Genomic DNA, 15885 nt, shown 5'->3' on the forward strand with positions numbered 1-15885 from the left:
TGCTGCTGCTGCTGCTGCTGCTGCTGCTGCTGCTGCTGCTGCTGCTGCTGCTGCTGCTGCTGCTGCTGCTGCTGCTGCTGCTGCTGCTGCTGCTGCTGCTGCTGCTGCTGCTGCTGCTGCTGCTGCTGCTGCTGCTGCTGCTGCTGCTGCTGCTGCTGCTGCTGCTGCTGCTGCTGCTGCTGCTGCTGCTGCTGCTGCTGCTGCTGCTGCTGCTGCTGCTGCTGCTGCTGCTGCTGCTGCTGCTGCTGCTGCTGCTGCTGCTGCTGCTGCTGCTGCTGCTGCTGCTGCTGCTGCTGCTGCTGCTGCTGCTGCTGCTGCTGCTGCTGCTGCTGCTGCTGCTGCTGCTGCTGCTGCTGCTGCTGCTGCTGCTGCTGCTGCTGCTGCTGCTGCTGCTGCTGCTGCTGCTGCTGCTGCTGCTGCTGCTGCTGCTGCTGCTGCTGCTGCTGCTGCTGCTGCTGCTGCTGCTGCTGCTGCTGCTGCTGCTGCTGCTGCTGCTGCTGCTGCTGCTGCTGCTGCTGCTGCTGCTGCTGCTGCTGCTGCTGCTGCTGCTGCTGCTGCTGCTGCTGCTGCTGCTGCTGCTGCTGCTGCTGCTGCTGCTGCTGCTGCTGCTGCTGCTGCTGCTGCTGCTGCTGCTGCTGCTGCTGCTGCTGCTGCTGCTGCTGCTGCTGCTGCTGCTGCTGCTGCTGCTGCTGCTGCTGCTGCTGCTGCTGCTGCTGCTGCTGCTGCTGCTGCTGCTGCTGCTGCTGCTGCTGCTGCTGCTGCTGCTGCTGCTGCTGCTGCTGCTGCTGCTGCTGCTGCTGCTGCTGCTGCTGCTGCTGCTGCTGCTGCTGCTGCTGCTGCTGCTGCTGCTGCTGCTGCTGCTGCTGCTGCTGCTGCTGCTGCTGCTGCTGCTGCTGCTGCTGCTGCTGCTGCTGCTGCTGCTGCTGCTGCTGCTGCTGCTGCTGCTGCTGCTGCTGCTGCTGCTGCTGCTGCTGCTGCTGCTGCTGCTGCTGCTGCTGCTGCTGCTGCTGCTGCTGCTGCTGCTGCTGCTGCTGCTGCTGCTGCTGCTGCTGCTGCTGCTGCTGCTGCTGCTGCTGCTGCTGCTGCTGCTGCTGCTGCTGCTGCTGCTGCTGCTGCTGCTGCTGCTGCTGCTGCTGCTGCTGCTGCTGCTGCTGCTGCTGCTGCTGCTGCTGCTGCTGCTGCTGCTGCTGCTGCTGCTGCTGCTGCTGCTGCTGCTGCTGCTGCTGCTGCTGCTGCTGCTGCTGCTGCTGCTGCTGCTGCTGCTGCTGCTGCTGCTGCTGCTGCTGCTGCTGCTGCTGCTGCTGCTGCTGCTGCTGCTGCTGCTGCTGCTGCTGCTGCTGCTGCTGCTGCTGCTGCTGCTGCTGCTGCTGCTGCTGCTGCTGCTGCTGCTGCTGCTGCTGCTGCTGCTGCTGCTGCTGCTGCTGCTGCTGCTGCTGCTGCTGCTGCTGCTGCTGCTGCTGCTGCTGCTGCTGCTGCTGCTGCTGCTGCTGCTGCTGCTGCTGCTGCTGCTGCTGCTGCTGCTGCTGCTGCTGCTGCTGCTGCTGCTGCTGCTGCTGCTGCTGCTGCTGCTGCTGCTGCTGCTGCTGCTGCTGCTGCTGCTGCTGCTGCTGCTGCTGCTGCTGCTGCTGCTGCTGCTGCTGCTGCTGCTGCTGCTGCTGCTGCTGCTGCTGCTGCTGCTGCTGCTGCTGCTGCTGCTGCTGCTGCTGCTGCTGCTGCTGCTGCTGCTGCTGCTGCTGCTGCTGCTGCTGCTGCTGCTGCTGCTGCTGCTGCTGCTGCTGCTGCTGCTGCTGCTGCTGCTGCTGCTGCTGCTGCTGCTGCTGCTGCTGCTGCTGCTGCTGCTGCTGCTGCTGCTGCTGCTGCTGCTGCTGCTGCTGCTGCTGCTGCTGCTGCTGCTGCTGCTGCTGCTGCTGCTGCTGCTGCTGCTGCTGCTGCTGCTGCTGCTGCTGCTGCTGCTGCTGCTGCTGCTGCTGCTGCTGCTGCTGCTGCTGCTGCTGCTGCTGCTGCTGCTGCTGCTGCTGCTGCTGCTGCTGCTGCTGCTGCTGCTGCTGCTGCTGCTGCTGCTGCTGCTGCTGCTGCTGCTGCTGCTGCTGCTGCTGCTGCTGCTGCTGCTGCTGCTGCTGCTGCTGCTGCTGCTGCTGCTGCTGCTGCTGCTGCTGCTGCTGCTGCTGCTGCTGCTGCTGCTGCTGCTGCTGCTGCTGCTGCTGCTGCTGCTGCTGCTGCTGCTGCTGCTGCTGCTGCTGCTGCTGCTGCTGCTGCTGCTGCTGCTGCTGCTGCTGCTGCTGCTGCTGCTGCTGCTGCTGCTGCTGCTGCTGCTGCTGCTGCTGCTGCTGCTGCTGCTGCTGCTGCTGCTGCTGCTGCTGCTGCTGCTGCTGCTGCTGCTGCTGCTGCTGCTGCTGCTGCTGCTGCTGCTGCTGCTGCTGCTGCTGCTGCTGCTGCTGCTGCTGCTGCTGCTGCTGCTGCTGCTGCTGCTGCTGCTGCTGCTGCTGCTGCTGCTGCTGCTGCTGCTGCTGCTGCTGCTGCTGCTGCTGCTGCTGCTGCTGCTGCTGCTGCTGCTGCTGCTGCTGCTGCTGCTGCTGCTGCTGCTGCTGCTGCTGCTGCTGCTGCTGCTGCTGCTGCTGCTGCTGCTGCTGCTGCTGCTGCTGCTGCTGCTGCTGCTGCTGCTGCTGCTGCTGCTGCTGCTGCTGCTGCTGCTGCTGCTGCTGCTGCTGCTGCTGCTGCTGCTGCTGCTGCTGCTGCTGCTGCTGCTGCTGCTGCTGCTGCTGCTGCTGCTGCTGCTGCTGCTGCTGCTGCTGCTGCTGCTGCTGCTGCTGCTGCTGCTGCTGCTGCTGCTGCTGCTGCTGCTGCTGCTGCTGCTGCTGCTGCTGCTGCTGCTGCTGCTGCTGCTGCTGCTGCTGCTGCTGCTGCTGCTGCTGCTGCTGCTGCTGCTGCTGCTGCTGCTGCTGCTGCTGCTGCTGCTGCTGCTGCTGCTGCTGCTGCTGCTGCTGCTGCTGCTGCTGCTGCTGCTGCTGCTGCTGCTGCTGCTGCTGCTGCTGCTGCTGCTGCTGCTGCTGCTGCTGCTGCTGCTGCTGCTGCTGCTGCTGCTGCTGCTGCTGCTGCTGCTGCTGCTGCTGCTGCTGCTGCTGCTGCTGCTGCTGCTGCTGCTGCTGCTGCTGCTGCTGCTGCTGCTGCTGCTGCTGCTGCTGCTGCTGCTGCTGCTGCTGCTGCTGCTGCTGCTGCTGCTGCTGCTGCTGCTGCTGCTGCTGCTGCTGCTGCTGCTGCTGCTGCTGCTGCTGCTGCTGCTGCTGCTGCTGCTGCTGCTGCTGCTGCTGCTGCTGCTGCTGCTGCTGCTGCTGCTGCTGCTGCTGCTGCTGCTGCTGCTGCTGCTGCTGCTGCTGCTGCTGCTGCTGCTGCTGCTGCTGCTGCTGCTGCTGCTGCTGCTGCTGCTGCTGCTGCTGCTGCTGCTGCTGCTGCTGCTGCTGCTGCTGCTGCTGCTGCTGCTGCTGCTGCTGCTGCTGCTGCTGCTGCTGCTGCTGCTGCTGCTGCTGCTGCTGCTGCTGCTGCTGCTGCTGCTGCTGCTGCTGCTGCTGCTGCTGCTGCTGCTGCTGCTGCTGCTGCTGCTGCTGCTGCTGCTGCTGCTGCTGCTGCTGCTGCTGCTGCTGCTGCTGCTGCTGCTGCTGCTGCTGCTGCTGCTGCTGCTGCTGCTGCTGCTGCTGCTGCTGCTGCTGCTGCTGCTGCTGCTGCTGCTGCTGCTGCTGCTGCTGCTGCTGCTGCTGCTGCTGCTGCTGCTGCTGCTGCTGCTGCTGCTGCTGCTGCTGCTGCTGCTGCTGCTGCTGCTGCTGCTGCTGCTGCTGCTGCTGCTGCTGCTGCTGCTGCTGCTGCTGCTGCTGCTGCTGCTGCTGCTGCTGCTGCTGCTGCTGCTGCTGCTGCTGCTGCTGCTGCTGCTGCTGCTGCTGCTGCTGCTGCTGCTGCTGCTGCTGCTGCTGCTGCTGCTGCTGCTGCTGCTGCTGCTGCTGCTGCTGCTGCTGCTGCTGCTGCTGCTGCTGCTGCTGCTGCTGCTGCTGCTGCTGCTGCTGCTGCTGCTGCTGCTGCTGCTGCTGCTGCTGCTGCTGCTGCTGCTGCTGCTGCTGCTGCTGCTGCTGCTGCTGCTGCTGCTGCTGCTGCTGCTGCTGCTGCTGCTGCTGCTGCTGCTGCTGCTGCTGCTGCTGCTGCTGCTGCTGCTGCTGCTGCTGCTGCTGCTGCTGCTGCTGCTGCTGCTGCTGCTGCTGCTGCTGCTGCTGCTGCTGCTGCTGCTGCTGCTGCTGCTGCTGCTGCTGCTGCTGCTGCTGCTGCTGCTGCTGCTGCTGCTGCTGCTGCTGCTGCTGCTGCTGCTGCTGCTGCTGCTGCTGCTGCTGCTGCTGCTGCTGCTGCTGCTGCTGCTGCTGCTGCTGCTGCTGCTGCTGCTGCTGCTGCTGCTGCTGCTGCTGCTGCTGCTGCTGCTGCTGCTGCTGCTGCTGCTGCTGCTGCTGCTGCTGCTGCTGCTGCTGCTGCTGCTGCTGCTGCTGCTGCTGCTGCTGCTGCTGCTGCTGCTGCTGCTGCTGCTGCTGCTGCTGCTGCTGCTGCTGCTGCTGCTGCTGCTGCTGCTGCTGCTGCTGCTGCTGCTGCTGCTGCTGCTGCTGCTGCTGCTGCTGCTGCTGCTGCTGCTGCTGCTGCTGCTGCTGCTGCTGCTGCTGCTGCTGCTGCTGCTGCTGCTGCTGCTGCTGCTGCTGCTGCTGCTGCTGCTGCTGCTGCTGCTGCTGCTGCTGCTGCTGCTGCTGCTGCTGCTGCTGCTGCTGCTGCTGCTGCTGCTGCTGCTGCTGCTGCTGCTGCTGCTGCTGCTGCTGCTGCTGCTGCTGCTGCTGCTGCTGCTGCTGCTGCTGCTGCTGCTGCTGCTGCTGCTGCTGCTGCTGCTGCTGCTGCTGCTGCTGCTGCTGCTGCTGCTGCTGCTGCTGCTGCTGCTGCTGCTGCTGCTGCTGCTGCTGCTGCTGCTGCTGCTGCTGCTGCTGCTGCTGCTGCTGCTGCTGCTGCTGCTGCTGCTGCTGCTGCTGCTGCTGCTGCTGCTGCTGCTGCTGCTGCTGCTGCTGCTGCTGCTGCTGCTGCTGCTGCTGCTGCTGCTGCTGCTGCTGCTGCTGCTGCTGCTGCTGCTGCTGCTGCTGCTGCTGCTGCTGCTGCTGCTGCTGCTGCTGCTGCTGCTGCTGCTGCTGCTGCTGCTGCTGCTGCTGCTGCTGCTGCTGCTGCTGCTGCTGCTGCTGCTGCTGCTGCTGCTGCTGCTGCTGCTGCTGCTGCTGCTGCTGCTGCTGCTGCTGCTGCTGCTGCTGCTGCTGCTGCTGCTGCTGCTGCTGCTGCTGCTGCTGCTGCTGCTGCTGCTGCTGCTGCTGCTGCTGCTGCTGCTGCTGCTGCTGCTGCTGCTGCTGCTGCTGCTGCTGCTGCTGCTGCTGCTGCTGCTGCTGCTGCTGCTGCTGCTGCTGCTGCTGCTGCTGCTGCTGCTGCTGCTGCTGCTGCTGCTGCTGCTGCTGCTGCTGCTGCTGCTGCTGCTGCTGCTGCTGCTGCTGCTGCTGCTGCTGCTGCTGCTGCTGCTGCTGCTGCTGCTGCTGCTGCTGCTGCTGCTGCTGCTGCTGCTGCTGCTGCTGCTGCTGCTGCTGCTGCTGCTGCTGCTGCTGCTGCTGCTGCTGCTGCTGCTGCTGCTGCTGCTGCTGCTGCTGCTGCTGCTGCTGCTGCTGCTGCTGCTGCTGCTGCTGCTGCTGCTGCTGCTGCTGCTGCTGCTGCTGCTGCTGCTGCTGCTGCTGCTGCTGCTGCTGCTGCTGCTGCTGCTGCTGCTGCTGCTGCTGCTGCTGCTGCTGCTGCTGCTGCTGCTGCTGCTGCTGCTGCTGCTGCTGCTGCTGCTGCTGCTGCTGCTGCTGCTGCTGCTGCTGCTGCTGCTGCTGCTGCTGCTGCTGCTGCTGCTGCTGCTGCTGCTGCTGCTGCTGCTGCTGCTGCTGCTGCTGCTGCTGCTGCTGCTGCTGCTGCTGCTGCTGCTGCTGCTGCTGCTGCTGCTGCTGCTGCTGCTGCTGCTGCTGCTGCTGCTGCTGCTGCTGCTGCTGCTGCTGCTGCTGCTGCTGCTGCTGCTGCTGCTGCTGCTGCTGCTGCTGCTGCTGCTGCTGCTGCTGCTGCTGCTGCTGCTGCTGCTGCTGCTGCTGCTGCTGCTGCTGCTGCTGCTGCTGCTGCTGCTGCTGCTGCTGCTGCTGCTGCTGCTGCTGCTGCTGCTGCTGCTGCTGCTGCTGCTGCTGCTGCTGCTGCTGCTGCTGCTGCTGCTGCTGCTGCTGCTGCTGCTGCTGCTGCTGCTGCTGCTGCTGCTGCTGCTGCTGCTGCTGCTGCTGCTGCTGCTGCTGCTGCTGCTGCTGCTGCTGCTGCTGCTGCTGCTGCTGCTGCTGCTGCTGCTGCTGCTGCTGCTGCTGCTGCTGCTGCTGCTGCTGCTGCTGCTGCTGCTGCTGCTGCTGCTGCTGCTGCTGCTGCTGCTGCTGCTGCTGCTGCTGCTGCTGCTGCTGCTGCTGCTGCTGCTGCTGCTGCTGCTGCTGCTGCTGCTGCTGCTGCTGCTGCTGCTGCTGCTGCTGCTGCTGCTGCTGCTGCTGCTGCTGCTGCTGCTGCTGCTGCTGCTGCTGCTGCTGCTGCTGCTGCTGCTGCTGCTGCTGCTGCTGCTGCTGCTGCTGCTGCTGCTGCTGCTGCTGCTGCTGCTGCTGCTGCTGCTGCTGCTGCTGCTGCTGCTGCTGCTGCTGCTGCTGCTGCTGCTGCTGCTGCTGCTGCTGCTGCTGCTGCTGCTGCTGCTGCTGCTGCTGCTGCTGCTGCTGCTGCTGCTGCTGCGAGGATAACCAGAGATAGGTGATGTGAAGGCTCCCTGTGTGCGCGTGGGATCTGTGTTCGTGCAGCTCTCACAGACGGGAAAGTTGCAAGACGCCGCCATTCCCACGGTGCAGAACGGCACAGCCATCGCGGACTTCTGCTGGGACCCGTTCAGCCCGTGTCGCCTGGCTGTGGGTAGGCAGCCCTTCCTCCCCCCACCCCCCCCGTACCCTCGTTTAGCGCGGTTGGCTACGTACGGTGTGAAAGACGTTCAACATACACACGTGCATTTCTTGTCTCTCCAAACAATTGCTGGCGGTCGGCTCATCCTGCCACGATGTGTTGCCCACCACAGTGCACAAACGCGCTGCCAAGTGCCAAGCGAAACCTCTGCGTGTCACGTGTGCAGCACCGCGCGCCGAGTTGTTGCCTCTGTGCGATACGTAACACGCATGGCGGGATTTGTAAAAGATGTGTAAAGGAGGCGTGTGGTATGCTCACCTGTGTGGTTGCACGTGCAGCGGGAGAGGACGGGCGAATTCGGCTCTGGATCGTCCCAGAGGAGGGTCTCAGCAGCACGCTCACCGAGCCCCGTGTGGTGCTCTCCGGTGAGCCGCTCCGCTCCATTCTACTCCGCTCTGCACCGCTATGCTCCGCTCCACTCCGCTCCGCTCCGCTCCACACCACTCCACTCCTCTCCGCTGCACACCACTCCGCCCCACTCCACACCGCTCCACACTCCACGCCGTTGCACACCACTCAGCTCCGATCTGCTCTGCTCCTCACCGCTCCATTTTACTCCGCTCCACTCCACACGCTTACATGAGCAACATCACAAGACTGCCAAGGCGACTTGAATTATTCTGTACGACAACTTCACATGCAGTTGTATTTATTATTCCCCTTGTTTACCCCAGAAGGGCTCACCGAGTCTCAAGGCTCTTTTTCAAGAGGGTCCTGCCAAATGTTCACAATATAGGGGGGCGGTCGGGCTTCGTCTCATCCCAAATGAGTCAATTTACGAGTACATTTTCAGCATTGGGATGTTAGGCCAATGCCAGTTACACTGCATGTGCAACTTTAGCTACGGCAGGAAACCGGAGAACCCAGAGGAAACCCATTCAGAGAGAGAGAGAAGATCGTACAAACTCCACACAAAGAGGCCCCAATCGGGATCGTACAAACTCCACGCAGAGAGGCCCCAATCGGGATCGTACAAATTCCATGCAGAGAGGCCCCGATCGGGATCGTACAAACTCCACGCAAAGAGGCCCGAATCGGGAATTGATGGCAAGAGCGTTACCACCGTGCAACGCTGCCGCCCCGCAACATATACTTAAATGCATAAATACTATTCATAATCTTTGAGTCTTTTGGTAAAGTCACGTAGATAGAAAAAATTATAACACGCGTTTTAGTGCATTTGGCTGCTATAAATTTCCACATGATGATAAGCCACTTCGTTGAGCTATCATTTGTGGGCAGGTTGCTTATGAACAAGAGCTACACAGCTCTGTGGGGACTTACCTGGTAAACTAAAAAGTTTAGTTTCAGTTTAGTGTTATGGCTGTACGTATGTTGAACATATTTTTGCACCTTGCGTAGCCCACCGTGCTAATCGTAGGTGGCTTTTACCCTCCCTGGTTAATCTTTAGGCCACACCGAGAAGATTTACTCCATCAAGTTTCATCCCTTGGCTGCCGACGTGCTAGCATCCTCCTCGTACGACATGAGCGTGCGCATCTGGGATCTCAAGTCCAAGAGGCAGCTCATTCAGCTGGAGGGTCACAGTGAGCAGGTAACCCACCCCAACTCGCTTGCCAGGGGAATCATCTCCCAGTCCATTGTGAGGAAACTCAAGCCGTTGAACTCCCAACGACGGAGTGACGTCCATGACAGGAATACGGGCTCGCCACCGTTGAGCCTGTAAGAACTGGAGACACGTTTCTCACAGTTCAACTGGGCCGAATATTTAACTCGCCACGGCTTCATGATTGCAGGCAAAAGCTGTTGAGATTTTAATATCGGTTTCATATCAACACCGCATGTCAGGTGACCGATGTTATTAACATTTACATAACAGACCCTAAAGCACATTTCCAGTTACTCATATGTGCTTTTTATTGTTGTATTCATTATTACTCGGCAGGTTTATTTTTTACTTCAAGCTTCATCAGTCGTTGAGCGTTGACGACCACAGACAGCTGTGTCGCGTATTCCCCATCGCCTTTAGATCCGCCTCGTTGTTTCTGGGAGGCCAAAGAGAATCCACCGACGCTACCACCGCCTGACACATTAAGTGTCTGCAGTGCTGAGGTCACTGTGACGGGGGCCACCTCTGCTTTATCGTCATAAATAAGCAGCCGAAATTCCTCCTTGTCCTCGCATCTGACTCTTGTCGATCAGACGTTCCAGACCTGAATGTAGAAACTGGCCCAGAGTTTGCTTGCGTAGAACCGATGCGGCGGAAATTTGGCTCTCCCAGATGGCTGTGCGGCCAATGGCATGTGTAAATAATACTTTTTAAAATATATAAACATACAGTCGTCCCCGCTTTTTTATGGTCTCCGGTTTACGACGATCCACATACACTGTAACCCTATTTTCCCTACAGACACTAGAAACAGTAGAAACATCACTTGCCAATGTGTTTTTCCTTTTGTTGACCGTATTTAACTGGGTTTAATAGGTTATCCACAAAGTCACTCGAGAATAACAAAAGCTTAACGCCAAGTCAAGTTCGGAAACCAAACCGACCCCGTTCAGTTGCGTTCGGGAGTCGTGTCGGAAGACACGTTCAAAAATCAAGCTTCTGCATCGGTAATTGATCCGTGGTGGCGTTATATAAACATCGTGAATGTGGATCATCATGACTCAGACCGTCGTGAACCTGAGACCGCCTGTACAGACGTATAGGGAGGGACTGAAAATGTGAAGAAGGCGTTTTATCTGCAAAGAAGTTATTTTATTGCTTCACGACCGAGTGGCTGTGAATAACGAGGCATCAACTCCAGACCAAGCGGCTCCACGTCAGTGGCGTTCATTAACGAAGCTTCCGATTCTCCGCTGGCAATGCGCCCGTTTTGTTTTTGTGACCATGTGTCTTCTGCGCGATGTGTAGAGATGGTGGGCTAATGACGGTGGTGACTGTGGATGCACTCCGTCTCATAGATCTTCTCCTTGGCCTGGAGTCCAGACGGGCAGCGGCTGGCCACGGTCAGCAAGGATGGGAAAGTGAGAATCTTCAACCCTCGTCAATCCACCAAACCGATGCAGGTGCGCTCACCTCTGATAATAATAATCACAATGTTTTATGCATGTGTATGTATGTTGAATTTCTTCAACACCGTACGTCGCCAACCATTCTAATTGGACGTGTGAGGGAAGGACAAACTAGACACAAAAAGCAGTTCTAAAGAAATTAGTGTTCAATCTAAATTATTTAAAAGTGCATAGCTCCTGTCACTTGTTAATATCGGAAGGAAGAACGTACCAGATGGCCACAGAAATGCATCTGAAAGAGTGCAATGTGGTGACTGCCTTTGTTCGATGATTAGCCAAAAGCGGCTGCGGCTGCTGCTGCTGCTGCTGCTGCTGCGAGGATGATCGCCGGAGTTTGCGCGCGATGGTGGTTTACGCTCCTGAACGAGCTCCGCAAGGTAGATAGGCAAGGTGTCTGTAAACTCCCGCGTGTGGAGTGGTCACACTCCGCCCGAGTGCCCTGCGCTCCGCCCCGTCTGTCTGGCAGGAGGGACCTGGCCCAGCCGGCAGCAGGGGCGCCAGGGTGGTCTGGGCTTTGCAGGGGACTCGGCTGCTCATCTCGGGGTTTGACAGGTAAGCGATCGGGTGGTTGGAAGCACAGAGCAAGAAGCGCCTGGGTTCGACTCTCCCCAACTCGGGCGCATTTCTGCGTGGAGTTTGTATGTACGTATGTATGTTGAACTTCTTTCGCACCATACGTAGCCAACCATGCTAATCGGAGGTGCGTGGGAAAGACAACAAACTGCACACAAAAAGCAGTTCTAAAAGAATGAGTGCTGCATGGGTTTGCTCTGGATTCTTCAGTTTCTTCTATAAAGAAAACGTCCAATGTAGCTGGTATTGACCGGACTATCCCAATACTGAAAATGTACCTGTAAATTACTTAATTGCAATTTCACTCATCAGTGCACATTACACAGTGCACTGTTGTAATGTGCCGCGACACCTACATTATTGAGGGCGATATTGGCACGTAAAATAAAGATTAATTGAATGATGGAAGTTTACCGGGACCGGCAGCTTCGGGTTTGGTTCCAACCATCCCTGGCAGGCAGTAGGCTAAGCGGTCTTCTTCTTTCGTATGGCTGACGTAGATGCAGAGCCACGACTACAATGTCACGTTCAGGTGGTCAAGCCAGATGGCCACGTCCGGAGCAGCGGAGTAGTGCATCATGGCTGTGATGCCTCCTTCGTATTTGTGGATCGGGTGTTGCGTCGTTATATGCTGTACGGTCTCTGTTCTGGAAACCCCACAGTCGCATGCCGGAGAGTTTTTCATTTTCCATTTGTGCATCGGGTATCACGCATCTACTGCCATGGTGTGTGCAGCGGATGCGGTGTAGGGTGGGCCATGAGTATTTGCCGGCTCTAAATTTCTCCACGATGATGAGCCAATTTGTTGAGCTGTCATTTGTGGCCAGGTCGCTTCTGAAAATGGAGCTACACAGCTCAGTGGGGCCTTGGCCTGGAAAAAAATAAAATAGTAGGAGTAGTCTCTCTGACAAGCCGAGCCGTAATGGAGCACCATGCGGCGTTGTCTCTCTCACAGCGGCAGCGTGCGCCAGGTGTCCCTGCATGACGCCGGCGCCCTGGCTGCCGGGCCCGTGTCCAAAGTGTCGGCCGACGTGTCGCCCTCCACGCTCATCCCCTTCTACGACCCTGACTGCCACCTCGTCTTTCTCACGGGGAAGGTATTGCCGGCCGCCTGCCCCAAAAGCCACGCAGGCGCTGGTGGTGGGTTAATGTGCAGGGAGAAGTATGTAGGTTGATGGCTTGCACGTAGAAGAATAGGGTGATGAAGCAGGCACTGGCACTATTTGGACGCACATGGAGGATGAACAGGGAAATTAAAAGTGTGTTGTTCAGAAAAATGGAAGGAACCGGAAGGAGAGGAAGTCTTAACAGATGACATCAAGAGATTAGTGCCGGGAAAAAATGTGGCCACTTCTTGAGCGAATTGGCACAAGACAGAGAGAAAAGTGGAAACAAAATGTGCAGTGGACACCTTCGGGGCTATCTGCCCATGGATAGTGATGACGATGGTGACGAGGGTGATACAGGCGACACGATGGTGACATTGCGAGCGTTGGTCACGGTGGCATAAGTAGCGATTGGTGACCGTTGACACGTTCGTGGCTGCTCCCCCCCCCCCCCGTCGCCCTGTGCTAGGGCGACACACGCGTCTTTGTGTACGAGCTCAGCACCGAACCGCCGTACTTCCTCGAGTGCTCGGGCTACAGCTCCTCCGAGCCTCACAAGGTTGTCCCACGCCACGTTTCCCAGCACCGTGCTGCCCAGCGCAACGCTGCCCAGCACCGCGCTTTCCAGCTTGCACTTGCTCTGGGGGGAAGGGGGGGCACCGGGTTACCGAGCTCAGTCAAAATACTGTAGGTGGCGATCGCAGGAGGACCCAAAACCGCCGTGGAAAGCTTAAAAGTTTCGTCCTTTGTGAGATCCGCACTTCCGATTAACACGGTTGGCTACATACGGCGTGAAAAACGTGCAACGTACGTACGTGTACATGCAGATTGAAAACTTGTGAGCATGGCAGTAGTTTTTCCTGACCCTGACGCCTGCTGCTGTATATTTGGAGTTTTGCGTGTCTCTCGCTTTTCCCGTGGTCACGTGGATTTTTCTCCGGGTCCTCCGATTTTTCCCTCCACATTTAGAATCGGCGTTGCGTTTGAGAGTATTTGGCCGCTATAAATGTCCACGTGATGATGACGAGCCACTTCGTTGCACTATCGTCTGTGGTCAGGTTGTTTCTGAAAAAGAGCTACATAGCTCAGTAAGCCTTACCTGGTAAAATAAAAAATAGTTTAGTTTACTTTTATAATTACTAGACTATGTTTGTCTCCTCTGGAAAGCTTCACCGAGTCTCAAGAGACTTTTTCAGAAGAGTCCTGCCAGGTTTTCGCTGTAGGCGGGAGGGGCGACGACGATGTTGCTACTGCTGCTGCATGTTACATACAGACTCTTGTGATTACATTGTATAAATATGGAAACGCGGAAATATAGCCATGTCCAAAATTTGAGATCATCACACTCTCTATGTAAATGTCAATACAGTGTTGCCAAGGACTGTGATGCTTGTGTACACTCGCGTGGCAGGGCGTGGATGTGCTACGTTCTAGCTCGTTGGTTGTGTGCGGCCGCAGGGAATGGCGTTCCTGCGCAAGACGGAGTGTGACGTGCGCGACGTGGAGTTTGCGCGCGCCCTGCGTCTGGGGAACAGCACCATCGAGCCCCTGGCGTTCAGCGTGCCGCGTGTTAAGGTGAGGGAGAGAGAGAGAGAGAGCCGCCTTTTGCACTTGCCCGCGTGAAGGGGGCGGGCGAGTCTCGAGATGCAGATGGGAAGCGATTCGGCCGGTCCGCTGAAGAAGGTGGCGGCCTGCTTGTGGGCCCACGCCGTCGCTAAGTTGACCTTGTTCAGTTTACCCAGGTGAAAACCCAAGAGACAAGGAGGACAGTCTCCTTTGCAAAGGGACCCCACGTGCACCTATCTGTTGCAGGTCGACTCGGCCTCGAATGAGTACCTGACGACATGTTTAAACGTCGCTACTGGGGACACAAAGGCGGCCGGGCGGGCGTGGTGCTGGCCACCGACCCCCTCGTGCGCCGTGCCGACCTTAATGGGTGCTTACTCGCTCACAGCACTTGCCCCTACAGTATGTTAAGGCTACACGGGGGACCTTTGTCTTTGTTTCAGAGGGAGTACTTCCAGGATGACCTGTTCCCCGACACGCTGGTGTGGTGGGAGGCGGCGCTCACGGCAGACGCCTGGTTTGCCGGCACAGACGGCAAACTCAAGAAGCGCAGCTTGTGCCCCGACGATATGCTTCCACGTACGCACTACGTCTCCACAGCACACACAGCACCACGTACACACAGCACACACAACACACACAGCACCACGTATACACTACACAGCACACACAGCACCACGTATACACTACACAGCACACACAACACACACAGCACCACGTATACACTACACAGCACACACAACACCACGTATACACTACACAGCACACACAACACACACAGCACCACGTATACACTACACAGCACACACAACACATACAACACACACAGCACCACGTATACACTACACAGCACCACGTATACACTACACAACACACACAGCACCACGTATACACTACACAGCACCACGTATACACTACACAGCACCACGTATACACTACACAACACACACAGCACCACGTATACACTACACAACACACACAGCACCACGTATACACTACACAGCACACACAACACACACAGCACCATGTATACACTACACAACACACACAACACACACAGCACCACGTATACACTACACAACACACACAACACATAGAACACACACAGCACCACGTATACACTACACAGCACCATGTATACACTACACAACACACACAACACACACAGCACCACGTATACACTACACAGCACACACAACACACACAGCACCACGTATACACTACACAACACACACAGCACCACGTATACACTACACAGCACACACCACCACGTATACACTACACAACACACACAGCACCACGTATACACTACACAGCACACACAAGACATACAACACACACAGCACCACGTATACACTACACAGCACACACAACACACACAGCACCACGTATACACTACACAACACACACAACACACACAGCACCACGTATACACTACACAGCACCACGTATACACTACACAGCACACACAGCACCACGTTTACACCACACAGCACCACGTATGCACAATCGCGCACGTGCACTCGCACGGTCAATGTCACGTGAATGACAGCGCAGAGCCCAATTGGTTAAGGCTCAGTGGGTTGGTGGCATTGGTCCCTGTGGTCCCACAGTGTCGAGCGTCCCGCGAGAGGAGACGACCAGAAAGTACGCCGGTGGCAACTCCTACGCCGAGGAGAAGTCGGACCAGCAGAAGAAAGAGGAGGTGAGAACCACCCCAGGGGAGAGGGTGGCACGGCGGCACCAGTGGCAACGCTCGTGCCGCACGGCAACAAGGTGCCGGGGATCGATCCCTAACCTGGGCGCATTTCAGCGTGGGATTTTTACGTTCTCTCTACCCGCCCCCCCCCCCCCCCCGTTCTGCTTGGGTTTGATTCATCTGGCCCCTCTCCGGTTTACGGACCGTAGCTAAAAAAAATGTAACAAAGTACAATCCAACTGCCATCTGCCAAAACATCCCAATGCTGAAAATCTGCCTACAAATGACTCGTTTGGGATTATATGTAGCAACATTGCCTCCTCCTGCTGCTACAACCTGACAGGACCCCCCTCCCTCGGAGAAGAGACTTGGTGAGGCTTTCCTGGGTAACCAAGCGTAATAGCAATGAAGCAATGTAGTTTCGCTTGCCGTTTTGTCGTCTGGGAGACGCTCTTTGAGATTTTCTGGGATGCCAGGTGCTGTTCAAGAACACTACCTCGCCTGGTACGGCAGGAGGTCGCGAGTGGTGGTTTCATAAATTCTGTCCTCGGTGTGTCCAAAAAGCTGTGCCGTTAATCTGTTTTTCCCGGTTTAATAATTTCTGGCCTCATGATACGGGAAAGGATGTGGCGAGATGTTAACTACCTCGCTTGGTACGCAGGAGGTCATGGCCCTGATCCTGACCCTGATGCCTGCTGCTGTATATTTTGAGTTTTCACGTCTCTCCCCGTGGTCGCGTAGATTTCTCTCTAGGTCCTCCAGTTTTTCCCTCCACATTTAGAATCAACATCACGCATTTCATAATATTTGTCTGCTATAAATGTCCACACGATGAAAAGCCACTTCGTT

At 58.1% G+C, this 15885-nt stretch overlaps 1 protein-coding gene across 2 annotated transcripts in view; it reads left to right on the forward strand.

Moving 5' to 3' along the window:
- CORO7 (coronin 7) overlaps nt 1-15885 on the forward strand; it is a 44650-nt gene that overhangs the window by 25165 nt on the left and 3600 nt on the right. For both annotated transcript variants that reach the window (XM_032960981.2, XM_032960982.2), the window contains exons 18-27: nt 6897-7005; nt 7332-7418; nt 8466-8608; nt 9982-10086; nt 10559-10644; nt 11621-11762; nt 12241-12330; nt 13230-13346; nt 13781-13916; nt 14951-15042. In XM_032960981.2, the coding sequence (XP_032816872.2) occupies nt 6897-7005; nt 7332-7418; nt 8466-8608; nt 9982-10086; nt 10559-10644; nt 11621-11762; nt 12241-12330; nt 13230-13346; nt 13781-13916; nt 14951-15042 (1107 nt within the window). The remainder of the gene's footprint in view (nt 1-6896; nt 7006-7331; nt 7419-8465; nt 8609-9981; nt 10087-10558; nt 10645-11620; nt 11763-12240; nt 12331-13229; nt 13347-13780; nt 13917-14950; nt 15043-15885) is intronic.

This window comes from Petromyzon marinus, chromosome 26, assembly GCF_048934315.1.
Source record: "Petromyzon marinus isolate PM22_M1 ecotype Great Lakes invasive population chromosome 26, UKy_Petmar_22M1.pri1.0, whole genome shotgun sequence".
NCBI classification, from domain to species: Eukaryota; Metazoa; Chordata; class Hyperoartia; order Petromyzontiformes; family Petromyzontidae; genus Petromyzon; species Petromyzon marinus.